This window comes from Episyrphus balteatus, chromosome 1, assembly GCF_945859705.1.
Source record: "Episyrphus balteatus chromosome 1, idEpiBalt1.1, whole genome shotgun sequence".
Lineage (NCBI taxonomy): Eukaryota > Metazoa > Arthropoda > Insecta > Diptera > Syrphidae > Episyrphus > Episyrphus balteatus.
In genome coordinates this window covers 84,986,765-85,014,581 of record NC_079134.1, presented here as the reverse complement: position 1 = coordinate 85,014,581, position 27,817 = coordinate 84,986,765, and the positions used below count along the sequence as shown (strand labels likewise).

The 27,817-nt window shown below is 33.7% G+C and overlaps 1 protein-coding gene across 9 annotated transcripts in view; it reads left to right on the top strand.

The window, feature by feature from the left end:
* The window catches only part of LOC129906888 (zinc finger protein OZF-like), a 453,260-nt gene that overhangs the window by 284,669 nt on the left and 140,774 nt on the right, over window positions 1-27,817 (top strand). For 6 of the 9 annotated variants that reach the window (XM_055982860.1, XM_055982858.1, XM_055982857.1 and 3 more), the window contains one exon: window positions 11,002-11,172. The exons of the other annotated variants lie outside the window; for them this stretch is intronic. In XM_055982860.1, the coding sequence (XP_055838835.1) occupies window positions 11,002-11,172 (171 nt within the window). The remainder of the gene's footprint in view (window positions 1-11,001; window positions 11,173-27,817) is intronic. 9 annotated transcript variants of the gene reach the window in all.

Genomic DNA, 27,817 nt, shown 5'->3' with positions numbered 1-27,817 from the left:
TGAAGGTTGCTCAGGAGTGCTAGTGCTTCCAGCAGTCCCTGAGCTACCCATGATGGTCTCTTGGCTTGAGGCCAAGAGTTCATCCTCCAATTCAGGTGATGTTGCGTCTGTCTTGTCGATTCTTTCCATTTTAAAAAGAGTGTATACAAATTAAAGTCCCACGAGTAGGTCGGAAAGAAAAGGTCAACCCCGGCAGAGCCGATTACCGGGGCAAGGCAAAAATTATGACGGATCCTGCCAAGGCATCCGAAAGAGCTCGTTCACGACTGGCTTCCATTTATTCGGCATGGATTATGTGCACGCTTACTCCACCACTGAAAATTGGGAACCTTGTATCGATTTTAAAATTGCATTTCTGATTATTTAACTATTGAGGAGTTCAGAACAATACAGCTATGCAACCTGACCTTAGCTGATCACCATCTTGCCAAAAACGCACAAGCTTAAACTGTAGTAATCATTACCGCCCGGCACCCACTAGGAGGGTTTGATACACGGATTTTTGCCGAGCAACAGTTTAAACAACTGTGCTCTTCCTCCCTTTTGCAAATTTAATTGAAAAAGGTTGACGCCTTTAGATTTCGTTGGTATAAAACCGACTGCTCATACAGCTTAAAAAAATATGCACTCCACCGTTTTGATCGATTGTACTATAGTCTTTCAGCAGGATATGACTAGGCATTGTTGACTTTTCTGGAAATTTGTAGTATTTGATAACGAAGATCTCATTTTTAGCTAGGGTGAAATCTCTCCCAGAGGCACTGTCGGTCGCCTAATACATCTGTGTGAAATGGGCATTAAGAGGAAGCCGATAAGTAGGACAGTTGTTCGACATCATAAAAATCGTCGGTAAAGAAGAATAAAAATTGAATTTGGAAATGGCCAAATAGAAAATTGGAAATGGCCAATGTCGATGTTCTGAAGTGATCATCCAGGGGCGTATACAGGTTTACTTCTTTGGGGGAGGGGGGTCATGCCGAAATTTTTTTTACAAAAGTTTTAATAGTAGGTATGGATATGAAAATGTGCTATGTGAATTTGTTTTTGAATAATTTTTTTTTCAAATGTTTTAAAATCTATGCGAATACAAATATTTCAATGGCGAAAGGATAAAAATTTTCAGATGCTTTTCACTCGTTATTAAAAACTTTAAAAAATATTTGTCTTTGATTCCTTCAGCATTCGGTTATTTATCAGCGGTTTACCAAATTAAACACATTCAGTTATATTTTAGATTTTCTTAAATTGGTTCTCAAAGATTGTTTAGTTACAAATCTTGCTTAAATATTTATTTTGCCTTGAGACAATGTTGCTTAAATTCTTAACTATAATAAAAATAATTGCTAGTTGTTTCGAAAAAATGTAAGTACAGAGTTGGTACTATAATATACATATTTTAAACAAACAAAATTCACCAATATGATCGGACTCATGTATTGAACAGAAACATTGCAAAAACCTAAAAAAAATTGAGAAATGAGATTCTTGTTAAAAACTTTGTAGAGTTTATTTTTAAAGACGCAAAATCCCTTACAAAACATCAACAAAATTGACCCAGTCATGACCCCGTGACCCCCCCCCCCCCCCCCATTGTATATGCCGTTGTGGTTATAATTATTATTATTTATTATTATTACGGGAGATTAGAAAGCGAAATCATTCAAATTGCACAGATCTGATGGGTAAAATTCGATCAGAATAGGAACAAATACCATCAAATTTATGAGAGTCTTAATTGGACTCAATACCCAAAAGATTACGCGCTTTTGCTCCTAAAAAAGTTTCCTAACAAAATATTAGTTTTAATTACCAAAATATGAACCATGAGAACAAAAAATATAAACAAATCATTATACTTTATTGGTTTTTTACATATTTGCATTTTGTAAAAATGGCGTATATGGCACTTCAATACAAGGGCGACGAATTTTCTTGGAGTAAGATGTTACACAAATCGACTCTGTTTAGTTAAAATAGAATTAAACAGTTTCAATATTGTATGCCAAATTTGGTTGTAAAATGTCATAATTTTTGTTTAAAACTCTTTTAACCTCTTTCATTTGCATATTTTTTGTTCGGTACTGTATGTGACTGTTATGTTATTAAGGCTATACAAATAATACAAACTGCAAAGAAAGGCATTTACGAATAACTCTAACAGCCGGAAAACCTCAGGGAAATTTTGGGGAAGAACTAATTTTTTTTTTATTGATTGTATTGCCTTTTTGTCGATCATCAACCCCAATTTTAATTAACAAAAGTCTAAATAAATGATAAAAAATGGAGTTCCACACTGACATCAGAACTTTGCTGTCAGTGCAGAGCTCGCCTACAATCGCCACTTGAATATCGTCCCTGACGATCTCACTTAAAGTGCGCGATTGCGCCGATCCTTGAGGTGGCCCTTTCTTTTTGGTGCCGTTGGTTTTAGATTTCTTTTGAGGAGGATTACCCTCCTCATGAGACCTATTTCTTTTGACGGTCTTTTCAGGCTGAATTAAAAGATTGTTGTACTCTTCAACAATCTTTCCGTACTTGATTTTATCAGCGGCATCGTTTACGTGTGGAGTTCCAGCTTCCTCATTTTTAGCAATTTTGCTAAGAAAGAAGGAAGCCCTCTTGAAGTCCACTCTTCTAAACTTCGTTTAGTTTTGTGTGGGTAGCGCTGCTACCAGAAGGATTTATATGGCTTGTTGATGGTCGAGGCACAGGGGTACTATGGCTTGTACCAGCTGTACTTCTAGGGTTTGAAGGTTGCTCAGGAGTGCTAGTGCTTCCAGCAGTCCCTGAGCTACCCATGATGGTCTCTTGGCTTGAGGCCAAGAGTTCATCCTCCAATTCAGGTGATGTTGCGTCTGTCTTGTCGATTCTTTCCATTTTAAAAAGAGTGTATACAAATTAAAGTCCCACGAGTAGGTCGGAAAGAAAAGGTCAACCCCGGCAGAGCCGATTACCGGGGCAAGGCAAAAATTATGACGGATCCTGCCAAGGCATCCGAAAGAGCTCGTTCACGACTGGCTTCCATTTATTCGGCATGGATTATGTGCACGCTTACTCCACCACTGAAAATTGGGAACCTTGTATCGATTTTAAAATTGCATTTCTGATTATTTAACTATTGAGGAGTTCAGAACAATACAGCTATGCAACCTGACCTTAGCTGATCACCATCTTGGCAAAAACGCACAAGCTTAAACTGTAGTAATCATTACCGCCCGGCACCCACTAGGAGGGTTTGATACACGGATTTTTGCCGAGCAACAGTTTAAACAACTGTGCTCTTCCTCCCTTTTGCAAATTTAATTGAAAAAGGTTGACGCCTTTAGATTTCGTTGGTATAAAACCGACTGCTCATACAGCTTAAAAAAATATGCACTCCACCGTTTTGATCGATTGTACCATAGTCTTTCAGCAGGATATGACTAGGCATTGTTGACTTTTCTGGAAATTTGTAGTATTTGATAACGAAGATCTCATTTTTAGCTAGGGTGAAATCTCTCCCAGAGGCACTGTCGGTCGCCTAATACATCTGTGTGAAATGGGCATTAAGAGGAAGCCGATAAGTAGGACAGTTGTTCGACATCATAAAAATTGTCGGTAAAGAAGAATAAAAATTGAATTTGGAAATGGCCAAATAGAAAATTGGAAATGGCCAATGTCGATGTTCTGAAGTGATCATCCAGGGGCGTATACAGGTTTACTTCTTTGGGGGAGGGGGGTCATGCCGAAATTTTTTTTACAAAAGTTTTAATAGTAGGTATGGATATGAAAATGTGCTATGTGAATTTGTTTTTGAATAATTTTTTTTTCAAATGTTTTAAAATCTATGCGAATACAAATATTTCAATGGCGAAAGGATAAAAATTTTCAGATGCTTTTCACTCGTTATTAAAAACTTTAAAAAATATTTGTCTTTGATTCCTTCAGCATTCGGTTATTTATCAGCGGTTTACCAAATTAAACACATTCAGTTATATTTTAGATTTTCTTAAATTGGTTCTCAAAGATTGTTTAGTTACAAATCTTGCTTAAATATTTATTTTGCCTTGAGACAATGTTGCTTAAATTCTTAACTATAATAAAAATAATTGCTAGTTGTTTCGAAAAAATGTAAGTACAGAGTTGGTACTATAATATACATATTTTAAACAAACAAAATTCACCAATATGATCGGACTCATGTATTGAACAGAAACATTGCAAAAACCTAAAAAAAATTGAGAAATGAGATTCTTGTTAAAAACTTTGTAGAGTTTATTTTTAAAGACGCAAAATCCCTTACAAAACATCAACAAAATTGACCCAGTCATGACCCCGTGACCCCCCCCCCCCCCCCATTGTATATGCCGTTGTGGTTATAATTATTATTATTTATTATTATTACGGGAGATTAGAAAGCGAAATCATTCAAATTGCACAGATCTGATGGGTAAAATTCGATCAGAATAGGAACAAATACCATCAAATTTATGAGAGTCTTAATTGGACTCAATACCCAAAAGATTACGCGCTTTTGCTCCTAAAAAAGTTTCCTAACAAAATATTAGTTTTAATTACCAAAATATGAACCATGAGAACAAAAAATATAAACAAATCATTATACTTTATTGGTTTTTTACATATTTGCATTTTGTAAAAATGGCGTATATGGCACTTCAATACAAGGGCGACGAATTTTCTTGGAGTAAGATGTTACACAAATCGACTCTGTTTAGTTAAAATAGAATTAAACAGTTTCAATATTGTATGCCAAATTTGGTTGTAAAATGTCATAATTTTTGTTTAAAACTCTTTTAACCTCTTTCATTTGCATATTTTTTGTTCGGTACTGTATGTGACTGTTATGTTATTAAGGCTATACAAATAATACAAACTGCAAAGAAAGGCATTTACGAATAACTCTAACAGCCGGAAAACCTCAGGGAAATTTTGGGGAAGAACTAATTTTTTTTTTATTGATTGTATTGCCTTTTTGTCGATCATCAACCCCAATTTTAATTAACAAAAGTCTAAATAAATGATAAAAAATGGAGTTCCACACTGACATCAGAACTTTGCTGTCAGTGCAGAGCTCGCCTACAATCGCCACTTGAATATCGTCCCTGACGATCTCACTTAAAGTGCGCGATTGCGCCGATCCTTGAGGTGGCCCTTTCTTTTTGGTGCCGTTGGTTTTAGATTTCTTTTGAGGAGGATTACCCTCCTCATGAGACCTATTTCTTTTGACGGTCTTTTCAGGCTGAATTAAAAGATTGTTGTACTCTTCAACAATCTTTCCGTACTTGATTTTATCAGCGGCATCGTTTACGTGTGGAGTTCCAGCTTCCTCATTTTTAGCAATTTTGCTAAGAAAGAAGGAAGCCCTCTTGAAGTCCACTCTTCTAAACTTCGTTTAGTTTTGTGTGGGTAGCGCTGCTACCAGAAGGATTTATATGGCTTGTTGATGGTCGAGGCACAGGGGTACTATGGCTTGTACCAGCTGTACTTCTAGGGTTTGAAGGTTGCTCAGGAGTGCTAGTGCTTCCAGCAGTCCCTGAGCTACCCATGATGGTCTCTTGGCTTGAGGCCAAGAGTTCATCCTCCAATTCAGGTGATGTTGCGTCTGTCTTGTCGATTCTTTCCATTTTAAAAAGAGTGTATACAAATTAAAGTCCCACGAGTAGGTCGGAAAGAAAAGGTCAACCCCGGCAGAGCCGATTACCGGGGCAAGGCAAAAATTATGACGGATCCTGCCAAGGCATCCGAAAGAGCTCGTTCACGACTGGCTTCCATTTATTCGGCATGGATTATGTGCACGCTTACTCCACCACTGAAAATTGGGAACCTTGTATCGATTTTAAAATTGCATTTCTGATTATTTAACTATTGAGGAGTTCAGAACAATACAGCTATGCAACCTGACCTTAGCTGATCACCATCTTGGCAAAAACGCACAAGCTTAAACTGTAGTAATCATTACCGCCCGGCACCCACTAGGAGGGTTTGATACACGGATTTTTGCCGAGCAACAGTTTAAACAACTGTGCTCTTCCTCCCTTTTGCAAATTTAATTGAAAAAGGTTGACGCCTTTAGATTTCGTTGGTATAAAACCGACTGCTCATACAGCTTAAAAAAATATGCACTCCACCGTTTTGATCGATTGTACCATAGTCTTTCAGCAGGATATGACTAGGCATTGTTGACTTTTCTGGAAATTTGTAGTATTTGATAACGAAGATCTCATTTTTAGCTAGGGTGAAATCTCTCCCAGAGGCACTGTCGGTCGCCTAATACATCTGTGTGAAATGGGCATTAAGAGGAAGCCGATAAGTAGGACAGTTGTTCGACATCATAAAAATTGTCGGTAAAGAAGAATAAAAATTGAATTTGGAAATGGCCAAATAGAAAATTGGAAATGGCCAATGTCGATGTTCTGAAGTGATCATCCAGGGGCGTATACAGGTTTACTTCTTTGGGGGAGGGGGGTCATGCCGAAATTTTTTTTACAAAAGTTTTAATAGTAGGTATGGATATGAAAATGTGCTATGTGAATTTGTTTTTGAATAATTTTTTTTTCAAATGTTTTAAAATCTATGCGAATACAAATATTTCAATGGCGAAAGGATAAAAATTTTCAGATGCTTTTCACTCGTTATTAAAAACTTTAAAAAATATTTGTCTTTGATTCCTTCAGCATTCGGTTATTTATCAGCGGTTTACCAAATTAAACACATTCAGTTATATTTTAGATTTTCTTAAATTGGTTCTCAAAGATTGTTTAGTTACAAATCTTGCTTAAATATTTATTTTGCCTTGAGACAATGTTGCTTAAATTCTTAACTATAATAAAAATAATTGCTAGTTGTTTCGAAAAAATGTAAGTACAGAGTTGGTACTATAATATACATATTTTAAACAAACAAAATTCACCAATATGATCGGACTCATGTATTGAACAGAAACATTGCAAAAACCTAAAAAAAATTGAGAAATGAGATTCTTGTTAAAAACTTTGTAGAGTTTATTTTTAAAGACGCAAAATCCCTTACAAAACATCAACAAAATTGACCCAGTCATGACCCCGTGACCCCCCCCCCCCCCCCATTGTATATGCCGTTGTGGTTATAATTATTATTATTTATTATTATTACGGGAGATTAGAAAGCGAAATCATTCAAATTGCACAGATCTGATGGGTAAAATTCGATCAGAATAGGAACAAATACCATCAAATTTATGAGAGTCTTAATTGGACTCAATACCCAAAAGATTACGCGCTTTTGCTCCTAAAAAAGTTTCCTAACAAAATATTAGTTTTAATTACCAAAATATGAACCATGAGAACAAAAAATATAAACAAATCATTATACTTTATTGGTTTTTTACATATTTGCATTTTGTAAAAATGGCGTATATGGCACTTCAATACAAGGGCGACGAATTTTCTTGGAGTAAGATGTTACACAAATCGACTCTGTTTAGTTAAAATAGAATTAAACAGTTTCAATATTGTATGCCAAATTTGGTTGTAAAATGTCATAATTTTTGTTTAAAACTCTTTTAACCTCTTTCATTTGCATATTTTTTGTTCGGTACTGTATGTGACTGTTATGTTATTAAGGCTATACAAATAATACAAACTGCAAAGAAAGGCATTTACGAATAACTCTAACAGCCGGAAAACCTCAGGGAAATTTTGGGGAAGAACTAATTTTTTTTTTTATTGATTGTATTGCCTTTTTGTCGATCATCAACCCCAATTTTAATTAACAAAAGTCTAAATAAATGATAAAAAATGGAGTTCCACACTGACATCAGAACTTTGCTGTCAGTGCAGAGCTCGCCTACAATCGCCACTTGAATATCGTCCCTGACGATCTCACTTAAAGTGCGCGATTGCGCCGATCCTTGAGGTGGCCCTTTCTTTTTGGTGCCGTTGGTTTTAGATTTCTTTTGAGGAGGATTACCCTCCTCATGAGACCTATTTCTTTTGACGGTCTTTTCAGGCTGAATTAAAAGATTGTTGTACTCTTCAACAATCTTTCCGTACTTGATTTTATCAGCGGCATCGTTTACGTGTGGAGTTCCAGCTTCCTCATTTTTAGCAATTTTGCTAAGAAAGAAGGAAGCCCTCTTGAAGTCCACTCTTCTAAACTTCGTTTAGTTTTGTGTGGGTAGCGCTGCTACCAGAAGGATTTATATGGCTTGTTGATGGTCGAGGCACAGAGGTACTATGGCTTGTACCAGCTGTACTTCTAGGGTTTGAAGGTTGCTCAGGAGTGCTAGTGCTTCCAGCAGTCCCTGAGCTACCCATGATGGTCTCTTGGCTTGAGGCCAAGAGTTCATCCTCCAATTCAGGTGATGTTGCGTCTGTCTTGTCGATTCTTTCCATTTTAAAAAGAGTGTATACAAATTAAAGTCCCACGAGTAGGTCGGAAAGAAAAGGTCAACCCCGGCAGAGCCGATTACCGGGGCAAGGCAAAAATTATGACGGATCCTGCCAAGGCATCCGAAAGAGCTCGTTCACGACTGGCTTCCATTTATTCGGCATGGATTATGTGCACGCTTACTCCACCACTGAAAATTGGGAACCTTGTATCGATTTTAAAATTGCATTTCTGATTATTTAACTATTGAGGAGTTCAGAACAATACAGCTATGCAACCTGACCTTAGCTGATCACCATCTTGGCAAAAACGCACAAGCTTAAACTGTAGTAATCATTACCGCCCGGCACCCACTAGGAGGGTTTGATACACGGATTTTTGCCGAGCAACAGTTTAAACTGCAAATTTAATTGAAAAAGGTTGACGCCTTTAGATTTCGTTGGTATAAAACCGACTGCTCAGTGCTCATACAGCTTAAAAAAATATGCACTCCACCGTTTTGATCGATTGTACCATAGTCTTTCAGCAGGATATGACTAGGCATTGTTGACTTTTCTGGAAATTTGTAGTATTTGATAACGAAGATCTCATTTTTAGCTAGGGTGAAATCTCTCCCAGAGGCACTGTCGGTCGCCTAATACATCTGTGTGAAATGGGCATTAAGAGGAAGCCGATAAGTAGGACAGTTGTTCGACATCATAAAAATCGTCGGTAAAGAAGAATAAAAATTGAATTTGGAAATGGCCAAATAGAAAATTGGAAATGGCCAATGTCGATGTTCTGAAGTGATCATCCAGGGGCGTATACAGGTTTACTTCTTTGGGGGAGGGGGGTCATGCCGAAATTTTTTTTACAAAAGTTTTAATAGTAGGTATGGATATGAAAATGTGCTATGTGAATTTGTTTTTGAATAATTTTTTTTTCAAATGTTTTAAAATCTATGCGAATACAAATATTTCAATGGCGAAAGGATAAAAATTTTCAGATGCTTTTCACTCGTTATTAAAAACTTTAAAAAATATTTGTCTTTGATTCCTTCAGCATTCGGTTATTTATCAGCGGTTTTCCAAATTAAACACATTCAGTTATATTTTAGATTTTCTTAAATTGGTTCTCAAAGATTGTTTAGTTACAAATCTTGCTTAAATATTTATTTTGCCTTGAGACAATGTTGCTTAAATTCTTAACTATAATAAAAATAATTGCTAGTTGTTTCGAAAAAATGTAAGTACAGAGTTGGTACTATTATATACATATTTTAAACAAACAAAATTCACCAATATGATCGGACTCATGTATTGAACAGAAACATTGCAAAAACCTAAAAAAAATTGAGAAATGAGATTCTTGTTAAAAACTTTGTAGAGTTTATTTTTAAAGACGCAAAATCCCTTACAAAACATCAACAAAATTGACCCAGTCTGGACTCAGTACCCAAAAGATTACGCGCTTTTGCTCCTAAAAAAGTTTCCTAACAAAATATTAGTTTTAATTAGCAAAATATGAACCATGAGAACAAAAAATATAAACAAATCATTATACTTTATTGGTTTTTTACATATTTGCATTTTGTAAAAATGGCGTATATGGCACTTCAATACAAGGGCGACGAATTTTCTTGGAGTAAGATGTTACACAAATCGACTCTGTTTAGTTAAAATAGAATTAAACAGTTTCAATATTGTATGCCAAATTTGGTTGTAAAATGTCATAATTTTTGTTTAAAACTCTTTTAACCTCTTTCATTTGCATATTTTTTGTTCGGTACTGTATGTGACTGTTATGTTATTAAGGCTATACAAATAATACAAACTGCAAAGAAAGGCATTTACGAATAACTCTAACAGCCGGAAAACCTCAGGGAAATTTTGGGGAAGAACTAATTTTTTTTTTTATTGATTGTATTGCCTTTTTGTCGATCATTAACCCCAATTTTAATCAACAAAAGTCTAAATAAATGATAAAATACCAACATACCGAAGTCAAGTAGAAGTTACAAGTTGAATCCTTGATTGACTGTACTCAGTAATTCCAAGCTAATTTTTCAAATATAAATAATAGTGAGGCGGCTTAGCATTAAAAAACAGCTGAATCGCGCACTTTGTGATAAAAGCATGAGATTTACATCATTGGTTGTACTCAATATAAGAGTTATTTTGAGATATTGGGCCTCCTTTGTGACTTTGCACCTTAATCCGCTTAAATTAAGGTGCGATCCGCTTAATTTTATGTGGTCTGTTTTCTCCGTGTACCCTTCCGGATGGAATAAAAGAAGTCCCAATATCTCAAAATAACTCTTAAATTGAGTAATATCAATGATGTAATTTTCATGCTTTTATCACAAAGTGCACGATTTTGTTGCTAAGGCGCCCCACTATAAGCCTTCCAAAAAAATTTATAATATTATAATGATCAGCTCTATTCTGAATGAAAACTAACTAACAACTTAAAATATTTTGATTGGGAGCCCTTGTCCCGAACAAATTTCTACGGGAGTTTTTTATTCAAAACAGGGCTGAAATTCAATAAGTTGCTTCCAAAAATAAATCTTTATATATAAATTTAATTGATTGTTCTTGATAGCACTTCTTAATCATATCTAATGTTTGTCTAACTTCCAATTTTCTTTTGAAGTTCAAGATCGACCCTATCACTGCGAGCAATGCCCAGCCACATTTGCACGAAAACCTTATCTCGATATACATATGAGGACACATACCGGCGAACGACCTTTTGAATGCGATGTGTGTCTAAAACGTTTTACTCAGAAGTCATCACTTAATATTCACAAAACTGTTCACAACGGTAAGAATGCTAAAAACAAACAATTATTTTGCGGCAAGACTGACGTAATTGCTCTATTTTAAATTAATGAAAAGTTCATTTAATAATAAATTTAACTTTTTCGGTCATATTATTCATTCTGAATTGAATTTTAAATTCGAATTTCCTAGGCACGAGGATTAAATCTGGTTTCTATTATTCATTAAAAATTTACTCCATTGGATTAATTTTTTCTCGTTTTGAATTAAGTTAGCTAAAAGTGCAAAATTAAAAAATTTTAAGATTTTTAATTTTTTAATTTTAATAAATTATTGGAAAAAGCTTAGATTACAGTGGATGTTGTAGTTTTAATTTTTTTCTGTTATTTGTCAGTACAAGACATGTTTCTGTATTCCTTAAATATTTTTATTATTCTTTTTCGGAACAATTAAAATAAAATGTACGACTGCACAGAGAAAAATATGACCCGCTAAAAACTAACAGATTGCCATATTGTTTTACCGTCCATACATTTCATAAGGAAATCTTATTAAAATCAACGATTAATAAGGTTTTTTAAGGAGATTTCTTATTATTTTTATAGAGAAAATCTTATTAAAATTTGACTGAAAAGTTGATTTTTTTTGCAACTTAGCGCTAGAACAAAAATCGCGATCAATATTTTCATGGCAGGTTGGTTCAGGTGGTAAGGTGGGCGACTAATGATTTGTTCGATTCCCAGCCTGGTCATCGTTTTTTTTATTTTTTTTTGCAGATTTTAAAACAATAAGGAAAACCCGATTGTTTTAATAAGGTTTCCTTCTTGGATGAAAAGCATAGAGAAATCTTATTGTTTTTGTTCTATTTTATGTGGTCTATTTTTCTCTGTGTGGGGTCGCACGAACTTGCTCTTGCAGTTTAAAACACTTTTATTCACTATATATAAAATTAAAGAAATTTTGTTGATTTTGGGGAAGAGCCGACATTTAGGGCAAAATTTTGTTAAATAAAAAAAAAAATGTTTTTTATTTGACTTTTTTTGGAAAAAATAAAAAAATGGTTTTATTGCAATTGCTTTGAATATTACGTTTGTAAATTTTAATCAAAATCGTTAGAGCCATTTTCGAGTTATTTCGTATAATTTAAAAAAATTGTATGGGAGGTACACTTTTTTGACTTTTTTGAGAAAAACTAAAAATGGAGTTTTGTTGCAATTGCTTTGAATATTACGTCTGCAAAGTTTAATCAATATCGTTTGAGCCGTTTTTGAGTTATTTGGTTTGAATTGAAAAATTTGTATGGGAGGTACACTTTCTAGGTGAGATATAAAAAAAAAAAAAAAAAACAACTTTCAAAATTCTATAAAAATCATCTGTACCAAATTTGAAGAAAATCCGTCCACCCGTTTAGGCTGTGTGTGGAAATGTGTACAGATGGACGCACAACCGCACAGACGCACGGACGGAATTGCGAGACCCACTTTTTTAGAATTCTCCATCATCGTAATGTTGGTTTTGATTAAAACCTCAAATTTTTTTTTCGACACGAAACCAATACTTGCCCTCTATAGAATGAATTGAAAATCAACTTTGCATCTGGATGTATGCACTATGTAAATTCATTTGTATACCCGGGTGATTCAGGAGCTATTTGCCAAAAAGCTAGAGCGTGTAGGACAAGAAAAAATCGTATGGGAGGGGAGTCTATTCCCCTTCGTTTGGCGGGGAGGGGCATTTTAAAAATAATTTACTTAATTTGGAAAAAAAATTATTAAAAATCAACGGTTACACTAGCCAAAACCCTAGTCTTTTACAAAATCAAAAAAAAAAAAACAAAGCCATTTTATGGAACAGTTTTTGAAAAATTAATTTTTAAAATCAAAATTTTGTAAAAAAAATTGGAAAAAAAATTTCAAACTAATTTTTTACAAAATTTTATGTAATTAGGTAAGTAGATACTAATTTAGTTTTCAAAATTCGATGCTCTTATTTATTTTTAAACAAAAACAGAAAACCGGATTCAAAAATATCTTGTCAATTTCGAGAAATTAACAAAAGCTAAAAAAGCTCTTTATTTTCTGTTTTTACGTGGCTGGACTTGTTGATAAATTAACTTATGAAACATTAACCATTCGTCAATTATTTTTAAACATTCAGACTTAAATAAGGAGACAATATATTGATACAGTATTGGATTAACCCTGAATTGATCTTTTTTTTTCATTGAAAACACCTGAAAACTTACCTTAGAATTTTTCTTACTAGGGTAAAACTATACAATACGCCCCACTTTTTTTGAATCTTCAATAAAACAAAAAAAATAAAGGAAATTAATAGTTTTTTTGGTAAATAAAAAAAGTATAGTCTTTTTTCTTACTTTTGGCATATTCATATGTACTAAAATGTGTTAGCATATATTATATATAAATCGTTTAAAAAAAGTTCAAGTGGGGCGTTTTGTAACTCATTTGCTGGGTAAAACGCCCCACACCAGTGACAAAACGCCCCAAGGAAAAAGTAGGTACAAATGTACTAAATTAGAAAAATTAAATTATTTGATTTTGGAATATAGAATTTTGAGATGCTTTGCGGCCGCAAATGTTGCAATCTGGTATGTATACATGGTAAAAAAAAATCGTGCAACGCTATATGGCAAGATATGCGCTGAAAACTAAACTTCTTTAAAAACGGTCCTGTAATAATTTTCGTTTTTGACCATAATGGCCGCAGTGTCGTCTTTTTGTAATTTAATGCAATTCTTAAGCATATAGCAAATAAAAAAAAATGTTAATGAGTATTTTACTTGATAATTTACTGGGGCGTATTACACTTACTGTACTGGGGCGTTTTGTAAATTTCGAAGTGCAATACGCGCATGCAAAAATATAGCAATCCAAACTGATTTCAAGGAATTGCCAAAAAAGGACTAAGAAGCCCAATTTTTGAACTTTTTAAATATACATATCAATTTGATATGGTCTTTATACTTTTTGAAAAAATGAAATTTTGTCTGCGCTCTCCGCAATATGTTTTGGTCCCAAATTTTTGTTTTGCAGTTTTTTTCTTTTCAGGGCACACAGATTACTACAACTCAATAACACAATTGACGAGCAACTTAAATTAGTTTGAACAGTTTTCGTTTTGTTTGTTTAACAACACCTGTGTGCGTACGAGACTGGTGGGGCGTTTTGTAAACTGGGGCGTATTGTATAGTTTTACCCTATGTCTAGGGCAGGGATGGCGAACCATTTAAGAGCCTCGTGCCATTTAAAAAAAAAATATATTTATTTGAGGTGCCTTCGGCGTGCCATACAGTTTTGATCTAGTTTTTTTTTTGTGACCACTAGAAGCAAAAATAATTAAATTTAAGCTACTCAGCGTTTTATTTGAACACACCTATTAATTAAAATTTGAAAATACCAGATTATTATTGTAGTTCATTTTAATAAAAAAAAAAACAACAACATTTCAGATTGAAGGTATAATATAAATGGCCACTTTTTGCAAAAAGTGGGAGATTTACAAAATTATTATTTCTTTATAGCGCTAATTGTTTTTGAAAAAACACTACAAAAATTGTTTTTGGAACCAAAAAATAAGGTTTATACATCATTGTTTCAAATTTTACGTTCGGAAAAACTGAGTATACTTCAACAAAATAAAACTAAGAAACAAAAAATAAAAAGTGAAAGAACTATTGTAGTATGACTTCTCTTGTTGTGAACTCGATGCCAAGTAGTTTATACCAGGGCTACGTTTCGTCACTTTAAGCAAAATGCAGGCTGAACTGAAAGATAAAGTTGGAATCATCTGACAATCTGCTTCTAAGCGAATCTTTAATGTTATTCATTTGGACAAATTATGACTCACAGGCGTAAGTAGGTGAAAATATTGTCAAGATCTCCAACTTTTCCAATTTCATGTTTCCATTAATTTGGAATTGGAATTGTTCGTCGTATTGCCCTCCACCCTCTCTAGTTTGATTGATTCGAACTCTTTTCTCGTTTCGACTAATTTTTGAGTCGATATCGGACAAAGTCGTTCAGCTACATTTCAATTTCTTCAATTTCCAACCAGTAAAATTTAGACATGTTAAGTTTATCAAAGAATGTCTTATCAGGGTCCATAGTATACCTAGCATTTCTTTAATTTGTGAAAATCTAATTACCTATTGATAAAAAACTGTTCAGTTAATTTTACTTCGTCTGGTTTTTCTTGTAAATTCAATCCGTTCTTCAGAACGTGAGTACCTACCTTCTTCTGAGAACAAGAGATTTAACAGTTTTACAAAATCTCAAGAAAAATTTTACTGGAAAAATCGCTCAAATGGCAATTGGAATACTTAATTGGTGGCGTGCCGGAAATATTTTATGGCGTGCAACCAATGCAACGCGTGCCATTGGTTCGCCATCCCTGGTCTAGGGTGCTCGCTGTAAGGGCCTTAAGGCAATAAAATTGTTTTATTTTAATGAAAAACAATAAAATAATATTTGCCCAAGCAGGTCATAATTAAAAAATTGCTGTAAGGCCCTTAAGGGCAGGTCTACCCAAGCAGCCAACTTAAATCTCATGTAAATGAATTTGAATGTATTAGTGCACTTCTCTTTGCCATGATTTCACAGCTTTGAATAACATTTTTGCTCTTCGACTCTTTTTTCCCTCAAAGTGAAGCAAAAAAAAAAAAACAAAAACAAAATTAAAAGGCACACAAGAAGATAGAGAAAAGAAATACCTCTATGCACAAGAATACGACGCAAAAAACCAGACGGCAAAGGAGATACATTTTTGTTGTTTCATTCATGGGATGTGTGAAAAAAAATGCTAGGCAGGCAGACGCAGAACAGTGATTTTTTTTTATATTATCCTTTACTTATGAACATAAATAATATGTATTACGCATGAATAACAAGTTCTTTTTTTTTTGTTTGCTGGATCTAATTATGTCATGTGTTTTATTATCTTTTGTTTTCTAATGATATTTGTATAGGTTCTTAGAAAAATATATGTATAAAAAAAAAACGGCAGGCGAAATCAGACATTTCAAAAATATTATAGTACCTATGTAGGTACAAAATTATGTAGGTATATCTAGATATGCAGGATTCGCAACCCTTTCACTTTTTCAATTTAGGTAGCTAATTCTTTTTTTCGCAGTAGTGTTACAAAGTAATATGTAGGCTGGCATATTGAAAAATATTTATTGGTGCTTTCTATCAGTGCGCTGCGTCATGCGGTGGCAAAGTAATAAATGTTTTTTGATCATTTAGGTGATGATGAACAATGGAAAAATAGATTTATCATCTCAGTCATTTCGCGGAACATGGCGCTGGGCACCCACATAACTACAACGGCTACCTACTAAAAGTAATAATTTTTTTGAAAGGGTTGTAAGAGCGCTACATAAATATATGGTAGGTATATACATATTTAGGTAGGTATATATTTAGGTAGGTATCTATTAGTTGTTGTTATGAATTATGAGTATGAGGACAAAGCGAGGAAAAACGTCGCACCGACTAGGTAGGTACTGGTTATTTATGGCTTTCTTTTTTATTGTTTTCAATTTCAAAATCTGTGTCCGATATTTTTGTGGCACTTCTTTTTACAAGATTGCCAGTTGTGTTAGACCAGTGCCAATTGTTTTAGAAAATAAAAAAATTATTAGCAGCAGAAAATATTTTTCTGTATGCAAATCAAAGATGAACAAAAAAACGGTATGCAATATATCTACAATATCCTTTCTCCTCCTTTTAGGTATCACCCACTCAACCCTTTTCTCTCACAATGTTCATATGTAACCACAGAAAACAAAAAATGAAATTTTCTCCTCTCTGATGTACCTACTACATATTATTAGGTAAATACATTATATAACACTGAATGTTGACACATTCATTGTCTATTGCAGAATTTCGCTCACCATTTGATTCTATGATTTAGTAAATTCTAATTGTCCTTTAAAATACCTACTCTTCAACCCAACCAATGTTCAAGATAGGTACCTAGACCAACTAGTAATTAATACACTATACAGATTTTATTTACAAGTATCTTGAAAGAAATAAAAGTAGATAGATTGTATCCTACCCAAAAGTGTTTACAAATTTTTAACAACAATATCTACGTAGGCATGCTAATGGCTGGCGCACGCCGACGCGCCGCCGCCGACCGACGACACCATGTCTGTCGGTTACGAGGACGAGGACGCTGGTAGTGGCACACGACCAGGATGATGTCCCGAAAATGTATTTTATTTGTGTTTTATGACTTTTCATTATAGAACAGACCAATAAAGAAAAAAAAATTATGTCGAAACTAATTCTACCTACTTTACTATGTATGCAAGCTATGTTCCTATACACTATATATGTACCGAAAAGTAATATTCGTTCATCAACGATAAAAAAAATATTGCAATCATGACCATGCACAAAAAAAAAAAAACAGTACATACCTAACTTACTTCTCTGAAAACAAAAACGAAAAACATACAATTACTGTCACCCATAAACAAAAATCAAGCAAATATCTTGCAACAAAAAAAAATCTGACCTTCCACAAAGTCTAGCATTTAAAAAAAATGAGACAAATAAAAAATAAGACAAAAAAAAAAAACAGACGAGACGAGAGTCAAACAAAAAAGTGAGAAAAAATGAGAGCGGATTTATTAAAAAAAAGAGAATACAGCGAAAAGAGAATTTTTTAGCGCTGATTTAGCAGTGGAATTTTGTTGAACTAAAGTTATTTGTGTGCGTGATCGAAGAATTTTTTTAGGTGAAAAACGCAAAATAGACACAATTTCAAAAATTAAAATTAAATATACCATGCATGAAAAAATATTTTTTTTATTGGAACTTATTGACAAAATGACAAAAAAAAATAAAAAAAATAAATTGATATTGTCAAGGTTTCCCTTCTTTCACAACGACATTATACATATTGACATATTCAACTGCGTTTATAAGTATGTTAGATCCAAAAAATTAAAAAAAACAATCAACAGATCCCAGCTCTGAAATATATTTTATCATATTAAAATAATAAAAAAAATTAAAAAAAATTATTTATGGATTACCCGCCATCAAAACAAAAAAAAAGACACCAAACCTATAATTTTTTCAGATTTTTTGTTCCAAAAACTCATATTTTTTTTATAAAAAAAAAAAAAAAAATACAGTAATGTTAATGAATTTTCAGGCTTTAAAAAACAGTTTATTTTGTTTCTATAACTTTTGAACTTTAAAAGTTATGCGAAATCTAGCATTGATGTTTTTTGGAAATTTGCCCTTTTTTTCGGGGTTTGGCAATATTTTTTTTCAGACAAATTATAACAAATTTCAAAAAAACGATTCAGTCGAGACTTGGAGGTATTTGTTGTTATGTAAAAAAAAAATATTCACAAATAAAAAAATAACATTTGATGAATTTCCCAGCGGTTCTTAACAACACACATCTAAATTTGACGATTTTTCATAGTTTTTACTGATTTTGACAACTACAAAATTTTTATTTTTTTTTTTAAGCCACTAATATATGTCACCTAATATATTCTTAATCCAAAATCGTTTATTTCAATAAAATCTTCTCAAAAATGTGGATTCTACAGAGCTTCGCGCAAAGTCTTAATCATTTTTTGGCCCTGACACATACCCTTAAGGCAATAAAATTGTTTTATTTTAATAAAAAACAATAAAATAATATCTGGCCAAGCAGGTCATAATTAAAAAAAGGACTTTTTAAATCAATCTTTGATTTTTAAAGGTTTCAAGAGAATAATTTTTTTCTAGATTACATTAGAATTTTTTTCCTTCGTATTTGCTTTTTCTTGTCATCGATTTATGTTTTGGATGTACATTATTATTTGTTATTCAATTTTCATTAAAAAATTGCGATTTTATTTGCCTTAAGGCCCTTAAAGCTAGAATCCATGGGCGGTTAGCACCTTAGACATAGTAAGAAAAATTCTCAGGTAAGTTTTCAGGTGCTATCAATGAAAAAAGTTGATCAATTCAGGGTTAATCCGATTCTGTATCACTACTTATTATATCCTTATTTAATACTTAATTCTGTTTAAAAAATAATTGTCGAATGGTTAATGGTTCATAAATTAATTTATCAACAAGTCCAGCCAGGTTAAAACAGAAAATTAAGAGGTTTTTTAAAAAAAGTAGTTTTGGTTTTTTGTTAATTTCTCGAAAATGACGAGATATTTTTGAATCCGGTTTTCTGTTTTTGTTTAAAGAAAATAAGAGCATCGTGAAAACTAAATTAGAACTTATATTAATTAGGTATATAAAATTTTGTAAACAAAATAGTTTGAATTTTTTTTTCAATTTTTGTTTCAAAATTTTGATTATGATTTTGTGCCATAAAATGGCTTTGTTTGAAATTTTGTAGGTGTAACCTTTGATTTTTATTAATTTTTTCTCCAAATTAAGTAATTTTTTTAAAATTGCCCCTCCCCGCTAAACGAAGGGGAATACACCAAAAAAAACTAGGAAATAAACCCTGAAACATTTGTGCCATAATGGGCGGCTCCCTGGTAGGCGTCTGATTCTCATGTTAGAGGCGGCCTCTTTTATATAAACCTGGCAGTAGGAATAAAATGCAAAAACCTGTGATTATGAACATAGAAAATTATTAACATGGAAAACAACGAATACAATGGTTATACAACAGAGTGGGGATATACACTCAAAAGTCGGTAGAGACCGCAGCTACCGGCGAGGGCTTTTCTCTGTAAAGAGATGAGTCGCCAGCGGCTAGAAATACATCATCAATACCACAAACTCGTTTAATGAACATCAACCCACCCAACCTGCTGGAAGTGTTTCAACGTTTCCACAAGCATTGACCACTCTAGCAGGGTTACTAAGACGGAGAATTCCAATCTACGAGGATTGGAAACTGCAATTATAAAATATGCTTCAATATACATCTTTAAGACCAAAACTCCCTAAACAACAACTGAATGAACAACTTAAAATCAAAGTCGATTTAATGAACAAATTGATCCTCCCAAGATACACTGATGAAATCATAACCTTCAAAAAGTTTGGAGCTTATCCTTTACTGTAGTGCACATGCAATTATCGAAGCAAACGGAGGGAGGATAGCAGCGGTGGTAGGACTACAAACTTAAAAAAACGAAGTCTCTGATCCACCATGGCTGAAGAGACTAGACTCCAAAATAGGGTTGAAAGACTTCGAAGCCATGCAGGCGTACTAACATCTTCTACTAGCTGTCAAAATCCTAAACTTCGACGAAAAGCATTAAAAAGAAAGTATGTAGCCCATGCACCGTACAACGAAGCGAACCATACAATAACTGCAGCACTAGACACGGTTAAGCAAAAGATTGGTGTGTATGCCAAACGAATCCGACGATACAAGAAATCCAAACAAAGAAGAGAGGACAATACGTTATTCAACACCTCACAACGACAGTTCTACAGTAAATGCAAGGGAAAAGGCACAGAATTAAAAGTCCTTCCAAAACAATTTGAATTGGAAAACTTTTAGAGTGGTATATGGTCTAAAAGCACCCAACACAACGAAGCAAAACCTGGAAAGCAGCAGGCATATATTTATGCAAGATGGGGTCCTTGCCTTAAAGTTAAGAGTGTCACGTTATTCCTCGGTACAAAAATTTAAGTATTAGACCGGTCTGGTAAATTTCTAAGCATGAATTCCATAGAAAACATCTTTTGGAGCTTTTCCCTTTTTGTACGTTATTTTTTATGAAAAAGTATCAATTCTTTAACATTTTTTTAAGTCAATCCGTATCTACATGATAAGTGTAAGTAGACGAGACAAAAAAAACATTTGAGATATTTCGACAAAAACTTTAAAAATCCAATAACATGAACCAAAAAATTATATTTTTTTCGCGCGGGCCTAATAATATGTCAAGGTACTGTATGTGAAGGAATAACGTACAGTAGCGAGCAAAAAAAATGCAAACGAAAAAGGTTAAAAGAGTTTTACATGATAACTAAGTCATTTTACATCGTTATGCTACCAAATTTGGCACACAATATTGAAAATGTTTTATTTTCACGAAACAGAGTCGATTTGTGGAATATCTTACTTCAAGACAATTATTTGGTCAAAAGTCTGCCTAAATATGCGTTTTTAGCCGAGCAAAAAAAATGCAAATGTGTAAAAAACAATAAAGTATAATGATTTATTCATATTTTTTGTTTATGTTTTTAGTTTTTTAGGTTCATATTTTATTAATATTTTGTTGGGAACCCTTTATTTGAAACAAAGGCGCGGATTTTTTGGTATTGAGTCTATTTAAAACTATCATAAATTTTATGGTATTTGTTCACATTCTGATCAAATTTGCTCCATCAGAACTGTGCATTTTGAATGCTTTCGCTTTCTAATCACCCGATCTACATGATCCTACAAATTTTCTGTGGTATTGGGGTCTGAAGATCGCGTTAGACACAATTGGTCATTTTCAAAAAGCTTTTTTCTAACCGGCTGGTGTTTTTGGGGTCATTATCTTGTGTAAACAAGCTGTTTTCGGGGATATTGGACTAAAAATGTGGAACATATGGGTTTCCACAATGTCCTTGCACATTTCTGCATTCATCCGATTTATTCTTTTCATTTGGCACAAGTGACACACTTCTCGAGAAAACAAACCCTAAACAAAAACTTACTATTAATTTCTTTTCATGAGTATTTTATACTTACCCCACACCTCCTCCGTGTTTAATAGCAGGAACTTGATAAATAGGGTTATATCGATATCCTAGAGGCCTTCACAGACAGTGAAAGCCATCTGACAAGAACAAGTTGAACTTGCTCTCATTGCTCAAAAAAATCAAACCGCTTTCTGCTATTAATTGAAATTTTGTAAGGTTTTTTTTTCCGGTCGTCTTGCGCAAAGTTTGGCCTCAAAAATAGCTTGTTTACACAAGATAACAACCCCAAAAACACCAGCCGGTTAGAAAAAAGCTTTTTGAAAATGACCAATTTCGCTGTTCTGAAGTGTCTAACGCGATCTTCAGACCCCAATACCACAGAAAATTTGTAGGATCTTGTAGATCGGGTGATTAGAAAGCGAAAGCATTCAAAATGCACAGTTCTGATGGAGCAAATTTGATCAGAATGTGAACAAATACCATAAAATTTATGATAGTCTTTAATAGACTCAATACCAAAAAAATCCGCGCCTTTGTTTCAAATAAGGGTTCCCAACAAAATATTAATAAAATATGAACCTAAAAAACCAAAAACATAAATAAAAATATGAATAAATCATTATACTTTATTGTTTTTTACACATTTGCATTTTTTTTGCTCGGCTAAAAACGCATATTTAGGCAGACTTTTGACCAAATAATTGTCTTGAAGTAAGATATTCCACAAATCGACTCTGTTTACACAAACAGAATTATTTAGCAAGAGCAAATAAATTAGAAGTTATTGGACTTTCTATATTATATATTCATCAAATTTTCGTTGATGCTCATGTAAATGGATTCATATGCGTCTAATTTCGATGGAAGGGGTTTATTAGCTTGTATTATTGTCGAGGAGAAAGTCCAATAACTTCTAATTTATTTACTCTTGCTAAATAATCTTGTTTGCGTAATTTACATGTAATAATTTCAATGTTACTCTCTGTTTTTAAATTTTGTTATTGCTCTTTTTGTTTTAGTTGTAATAACTTATAAATTTTTAGTTGTTCACGCGTTTTACGCTGATGATGGTAGGCCAATTGCCTTCCGAAATGCATTCGGTATTTGAAAAATAAACAATAAAGTTGTTGCACTTTTTATTTCACCGAATTTATAATAATTTAATTTTAATCGAACTTTAATTAATAAACAAAATGAAACGCGAATTTGGTTAATTATTATTTTATAAAAGAAACAAACGAAAGCGCGACTTAAACGAAATTAATTTAATGATGCAAATGACAAATGTCAAACAATGAGCGCGTTCGATGAAATAAAATATGCAAACATACAACAAAATTATGCTGTATCCCGTAGCTCAGTGTGATGGGGTGGGTTCAGACTTTTTGATACACTTTATTAATCCGTCCGATTAATAAAATGTATCAAACAACAATAAAAAAATTACACAACAATAAAAAAAAAATGATCAAAATGGAAATTAAATAAAAGTAAACACAGGGTGTTACTTCTACTTACTAGGGTGGGCGCCAGGAAACTTTTTAAGTGGAAGTTTACCAAAACAAGACTTAAACTGAAAAGTAATCTTCAAAATTTGAAAATAAAAGATATGAATTTATTTCCTGATTGGAATTTTAAGAAATTTTATTTTTTTAAAGATCAGAGAAACCTTGGCGGTGCCTGGGCTAAAACTCTGATTTTTTTCAAAAACAAAAAAAGTACAAGAATGAATTAAGAACGATGAATAGTGAAATGTAGAAAAATAAGAGCAAACAAAAGCAAAAGTAAAATTAACAATTTCTTTGTGCCAAAAAGACACAAAGGAAAATCACTTTGGGAAAGATCCCGAAAGACAACGGCAAAACTAAACAGTCGCGAGTCCCGCAAAATATCGGGATAAAACAAAACGGAGCGAAGGCCTAATCGGTTCCAAATTAATCCCACTTTAGGGCCACTCAAAAAAAACGAAATTTAACCAACTAATATTTTCACAAATAAAACCAAATACTTATCTCAACAATTGAATCCTTTTTCCTGGTATTTTGTCCCCAACAAATTTTCTCCCTCTATATGGCTCTATCGGACCTCCTCCGAATAAATATCTTCCTCCAAGATTTAACACAAAAATACTTGTCCCCAATCTGGACTTATATTTTTCCAAACTCAAAACTATTTTTGTTCCCAACCGGAACTTTTATAACTTTCTCTAATTTGCCAAAATATCGCTTAAAAATTCGAAACAATTTTTCGCTTAAACTTTTTCACAACTCTATCACTTAAAGGTCTTCCAAGAAGTAAAGTAAAACTGGCGGGCCAAAACGAACATGCCGCCACCACCATACGGTCATCCTCTTCTGATCTTTGTGCAAGGAGGTTTTCTGTCTCGGTCTAACAGCAGCACCCTGCCTATTGGCTAGCGGCCTGCTCCGATGTCGAAAAACGATCGCATGCGATCTCATGCTGATATTCTCACCAACAGTGGCTCAGCCCGCTTCCGCCAATTCCATTTAAAAAGAATTAAACGAAAAACTATTTAAAAATCACGCAAAGTCCCCAGCCCAAACCGGCCCAGAACTAATAAATTGGAGGAAAATATTTCTTCTAGACGGAGTCACGACCATTTCCTTTTTCAAATTAAACCGCGAGAAAGGATTCAAACGCGAAAATTAAATAAACTAAAACCGTAGACCTTCGCGCAGACAATTAGGGGAAGGGAAACACATCGCAAAGTGGTTTTACTTTTATGCAAGGCACTTATGGTGGGCACTCGGCCATACTAAATTTACGTTGGTGAATTATAATTCACATTTACGTTGGGCATGGGTAAATACTTCATGCCTTTATCTCCTGAGTGAGTCATCTCTCACACATATATTTAACATGCATATCTCATCAAGTAATTTTATGGGCGCGCCCGTCCAAATAGTTATCGTTTTCAAAAAATTATGGACCGCCCCACAGTGCGTTGACTAGTGGACAAAAATAAAAGAAATAAAAATGCAATATTGATCTTCTAAGCTATGGAGCTGGTCAAGCATATGTTAACCCTTTCGAACCCAAGCTATTAAAATCAATATTAAAAAATGTGTTTTCAGTATTATGGTGTCAAAAACATCACAACTAAGAAATATGAATAGCAAAAAGATATTTTCCAAAAAAATAAATAGCAAAACAGCTGAGAAAATAACTTTTTATGGAACAATAATGTATGCTACTTCTTCTAAGCCAAAAAACAAAACACTTTCTTGATTAACATTTTTATATCTTTTTTTTCAAAATTATGAGCATATATTTAAAAAAAATTTTTTTTGAAAAAATCAAAAGAAAATGTGCATTTCTGTCCTTTTTTCGATAAAAAAAATATTAAAAGTTTGATATTAAACTAACTTTTTGTAATAATCCAGTAACTAGGCATTATTATCTTTCGTTTAAGCCATCACAACGAATTTTTAAAAATATGTTACATGAGAGTAACGCTGGGTCCGAAAGGGTTAAATTACTGTTTTTGGCTGTTTTTAATTTTGTTTTGCTCATTTTGGGGGATTAGCGGGACTTTCAAAAGCACTGAAAAAAATTTTAGTCATTGTGATAGCTCGAGATTTTATTTTTGTGCATTTTCATTTGGTTTGTGTAAGAAAAGTACCAAAGTTTTATTTTTTTTATTTGTGAATAATAATAATGGATACATTGAGAAATTGTATGAGTAGTTATATTTGATTTTTTAAATAAATTTGAATTTTAGTGAATTATCGAAAAAAGTTCCTTTTTAAGGCATAAAATTTCATCTAAATTAAGCCTACAAAGTTGTAGTAGCAAATTGTAGCACATTGATTTATGGCATTATCTTGTGTTGTTATTGTTCTTTGAGAACACGTTTAGTTTCATTGCTAACTTTTGCTAACCTTCAAAATATATGACTTTTTGTAGGCCAAAGTCGGACCAGAAAAAATGAACGACTTTTTGAAAGGTGGATTTGTTTTGGCAAAAACAGGCGAGAATATGAATATATTGAGTTTATTTTGAAGAAGTTAAGTACTAGCTATTTTATATTTTTTTAACTCATCTAGGTTACCAAATTTCCAAAATTTGGTGCAGATGGTGCAAACCGTTTTTAAGGTATAAACAATCATATACAAAAGTAGGCGTGGCAGGGTGCGGAAAGGGTCGAAACTATTTTGTATGTTTACACTCATCTAGATAATCAAATTTCCTAAATTTTAATCAAATGGTGCACGCCGTTTTTTAGATATAAAAAATCATATACAAAAGTGGGCGTGGCAGGGGCGTGAAAATTTCGTCAAATTTTTTAGAATTTCTCTTTATTACATATACATTAATTTTTCAATTCCTTTTTGGAAAATTGATTTTTGTCCACCATCTCCATACAATCGCCGCACTGTGCGCCCGTCCAATACCGACTTTATAGTCTGTGTGAACCATCAATCACACGTCACACTATATATTTTGAAGTAAACCTGTTTTGTTTGCTTTTCCAAGATACTCAAAAAGCTGGAAAAGCTTCTGGCTGATGGGCCAGGTCTCTAATAATCTCTTCGAGCATTTTGGAGCAGCAAAAGAAACGGATTTAAGAAAATGATTAAAAGGGAATGGAATGGGAAGGTGAAACTTGTTGTGGTTAAATTTACCGCAACAAATCCCACTCTTACCTCCTCGAAAATGTGATTACATTTCGAAGAACTGCAACACATTTTCAAAGATGTACCCAGGATGAAAAAGGATTTTCCATCAGAAAAAAAATCAAAAATTTAAAAATATAAAATAAAAAATTTTAAAATATAAAATCAAAAATAAATAAGCTGAAAGTCTAAAGTTAATGTGAATTATAAAAATAAGTAAAATATATGAAAATGATAATAACAAAAAACTAAAAAAAAAATAAACTACAAAAACTACGTTACTACTGAAATTAATTATTAACGGATGCATCGGTAAACGGTTTTAAATCCTTAACGTGCCAAGTTCCGCGCTCTTTACCATTACTATCTTGTAAGACATATGTCCAAGGTGACACACGCTTCTTAATTTCAAACGGACCGACAAACTTCGGTGCTAATTTGGCTGCATAATAATTCGCGGCATCCGACAAAGTAAAGTTTCGTCGCCAAACAATTTCGCCGGGGTGATATTGAACATCACGCCGTCGAAGATTATAGGCTTCTGCAGCTCTTTTCGAGGCTGCCTGTAATTTTTTCCCAATATCAATTCTTAGTTCTCTGAAACGTTCTCTGATCCCCTCCGGATCCTGAGCGTTCCCAGAACTGTCTCCAACAAATGGCAATTCTCTCCCCGAGGTTACCATATCCCTCCCAAAATTCGCATAATAGGGTGAAACACCCAAAACCTCATGTTGTGACGTGCGAATAGCACACGCCACTTTAGCAAGTTGTAGATCCCACACTCTGTGGTTTTCTGCGACGTACGCCCTCAGCGTCATCTTCAAAATTTGGTTTATCCGTTCCGCAGGATTCGCCTGCGGATGATAATGTGCAGTATAGTTGATTTGTGACGCGTACGCCTGGCAAAGCGCTGCCAGTTCCTTTGATCGGAACTGGGGACCGTTGTCACTCACGATCACCTTGGGTACGCCAAATAACAGGAACACATTGTCTTCTAACTCCCTACAAATTGCCTTAGCAGTCGCCGACCTCAACGCGAACAATAGTGGAAACCTTGTGAAGTAATCCACTACCGTCAGAATATAAGTGAAACCCCTAATCGACTTTGGAAGTGGATCTACCAAATCAATACAAATCATTTCCCACGGTGACCTTATCCCAACCCTCTCACTCATCAACCCAGCTGGTTTTTCATTCACCGGCTTTACCTGTTGGCAAACTTTACAACTTCTAACATACTTGGAAATATCAGACCTCATTTTTGGCCAGTAAAACTTCGCCGTAACCCTGGCAAAAGTTTTCCTAACACCCATGTGTCCTGCTAATGGACCATCATGAAACTCTTGTAAAATTCCTAACCTTTGGTTCCTACCTATCACTCTCTTCCATTCGC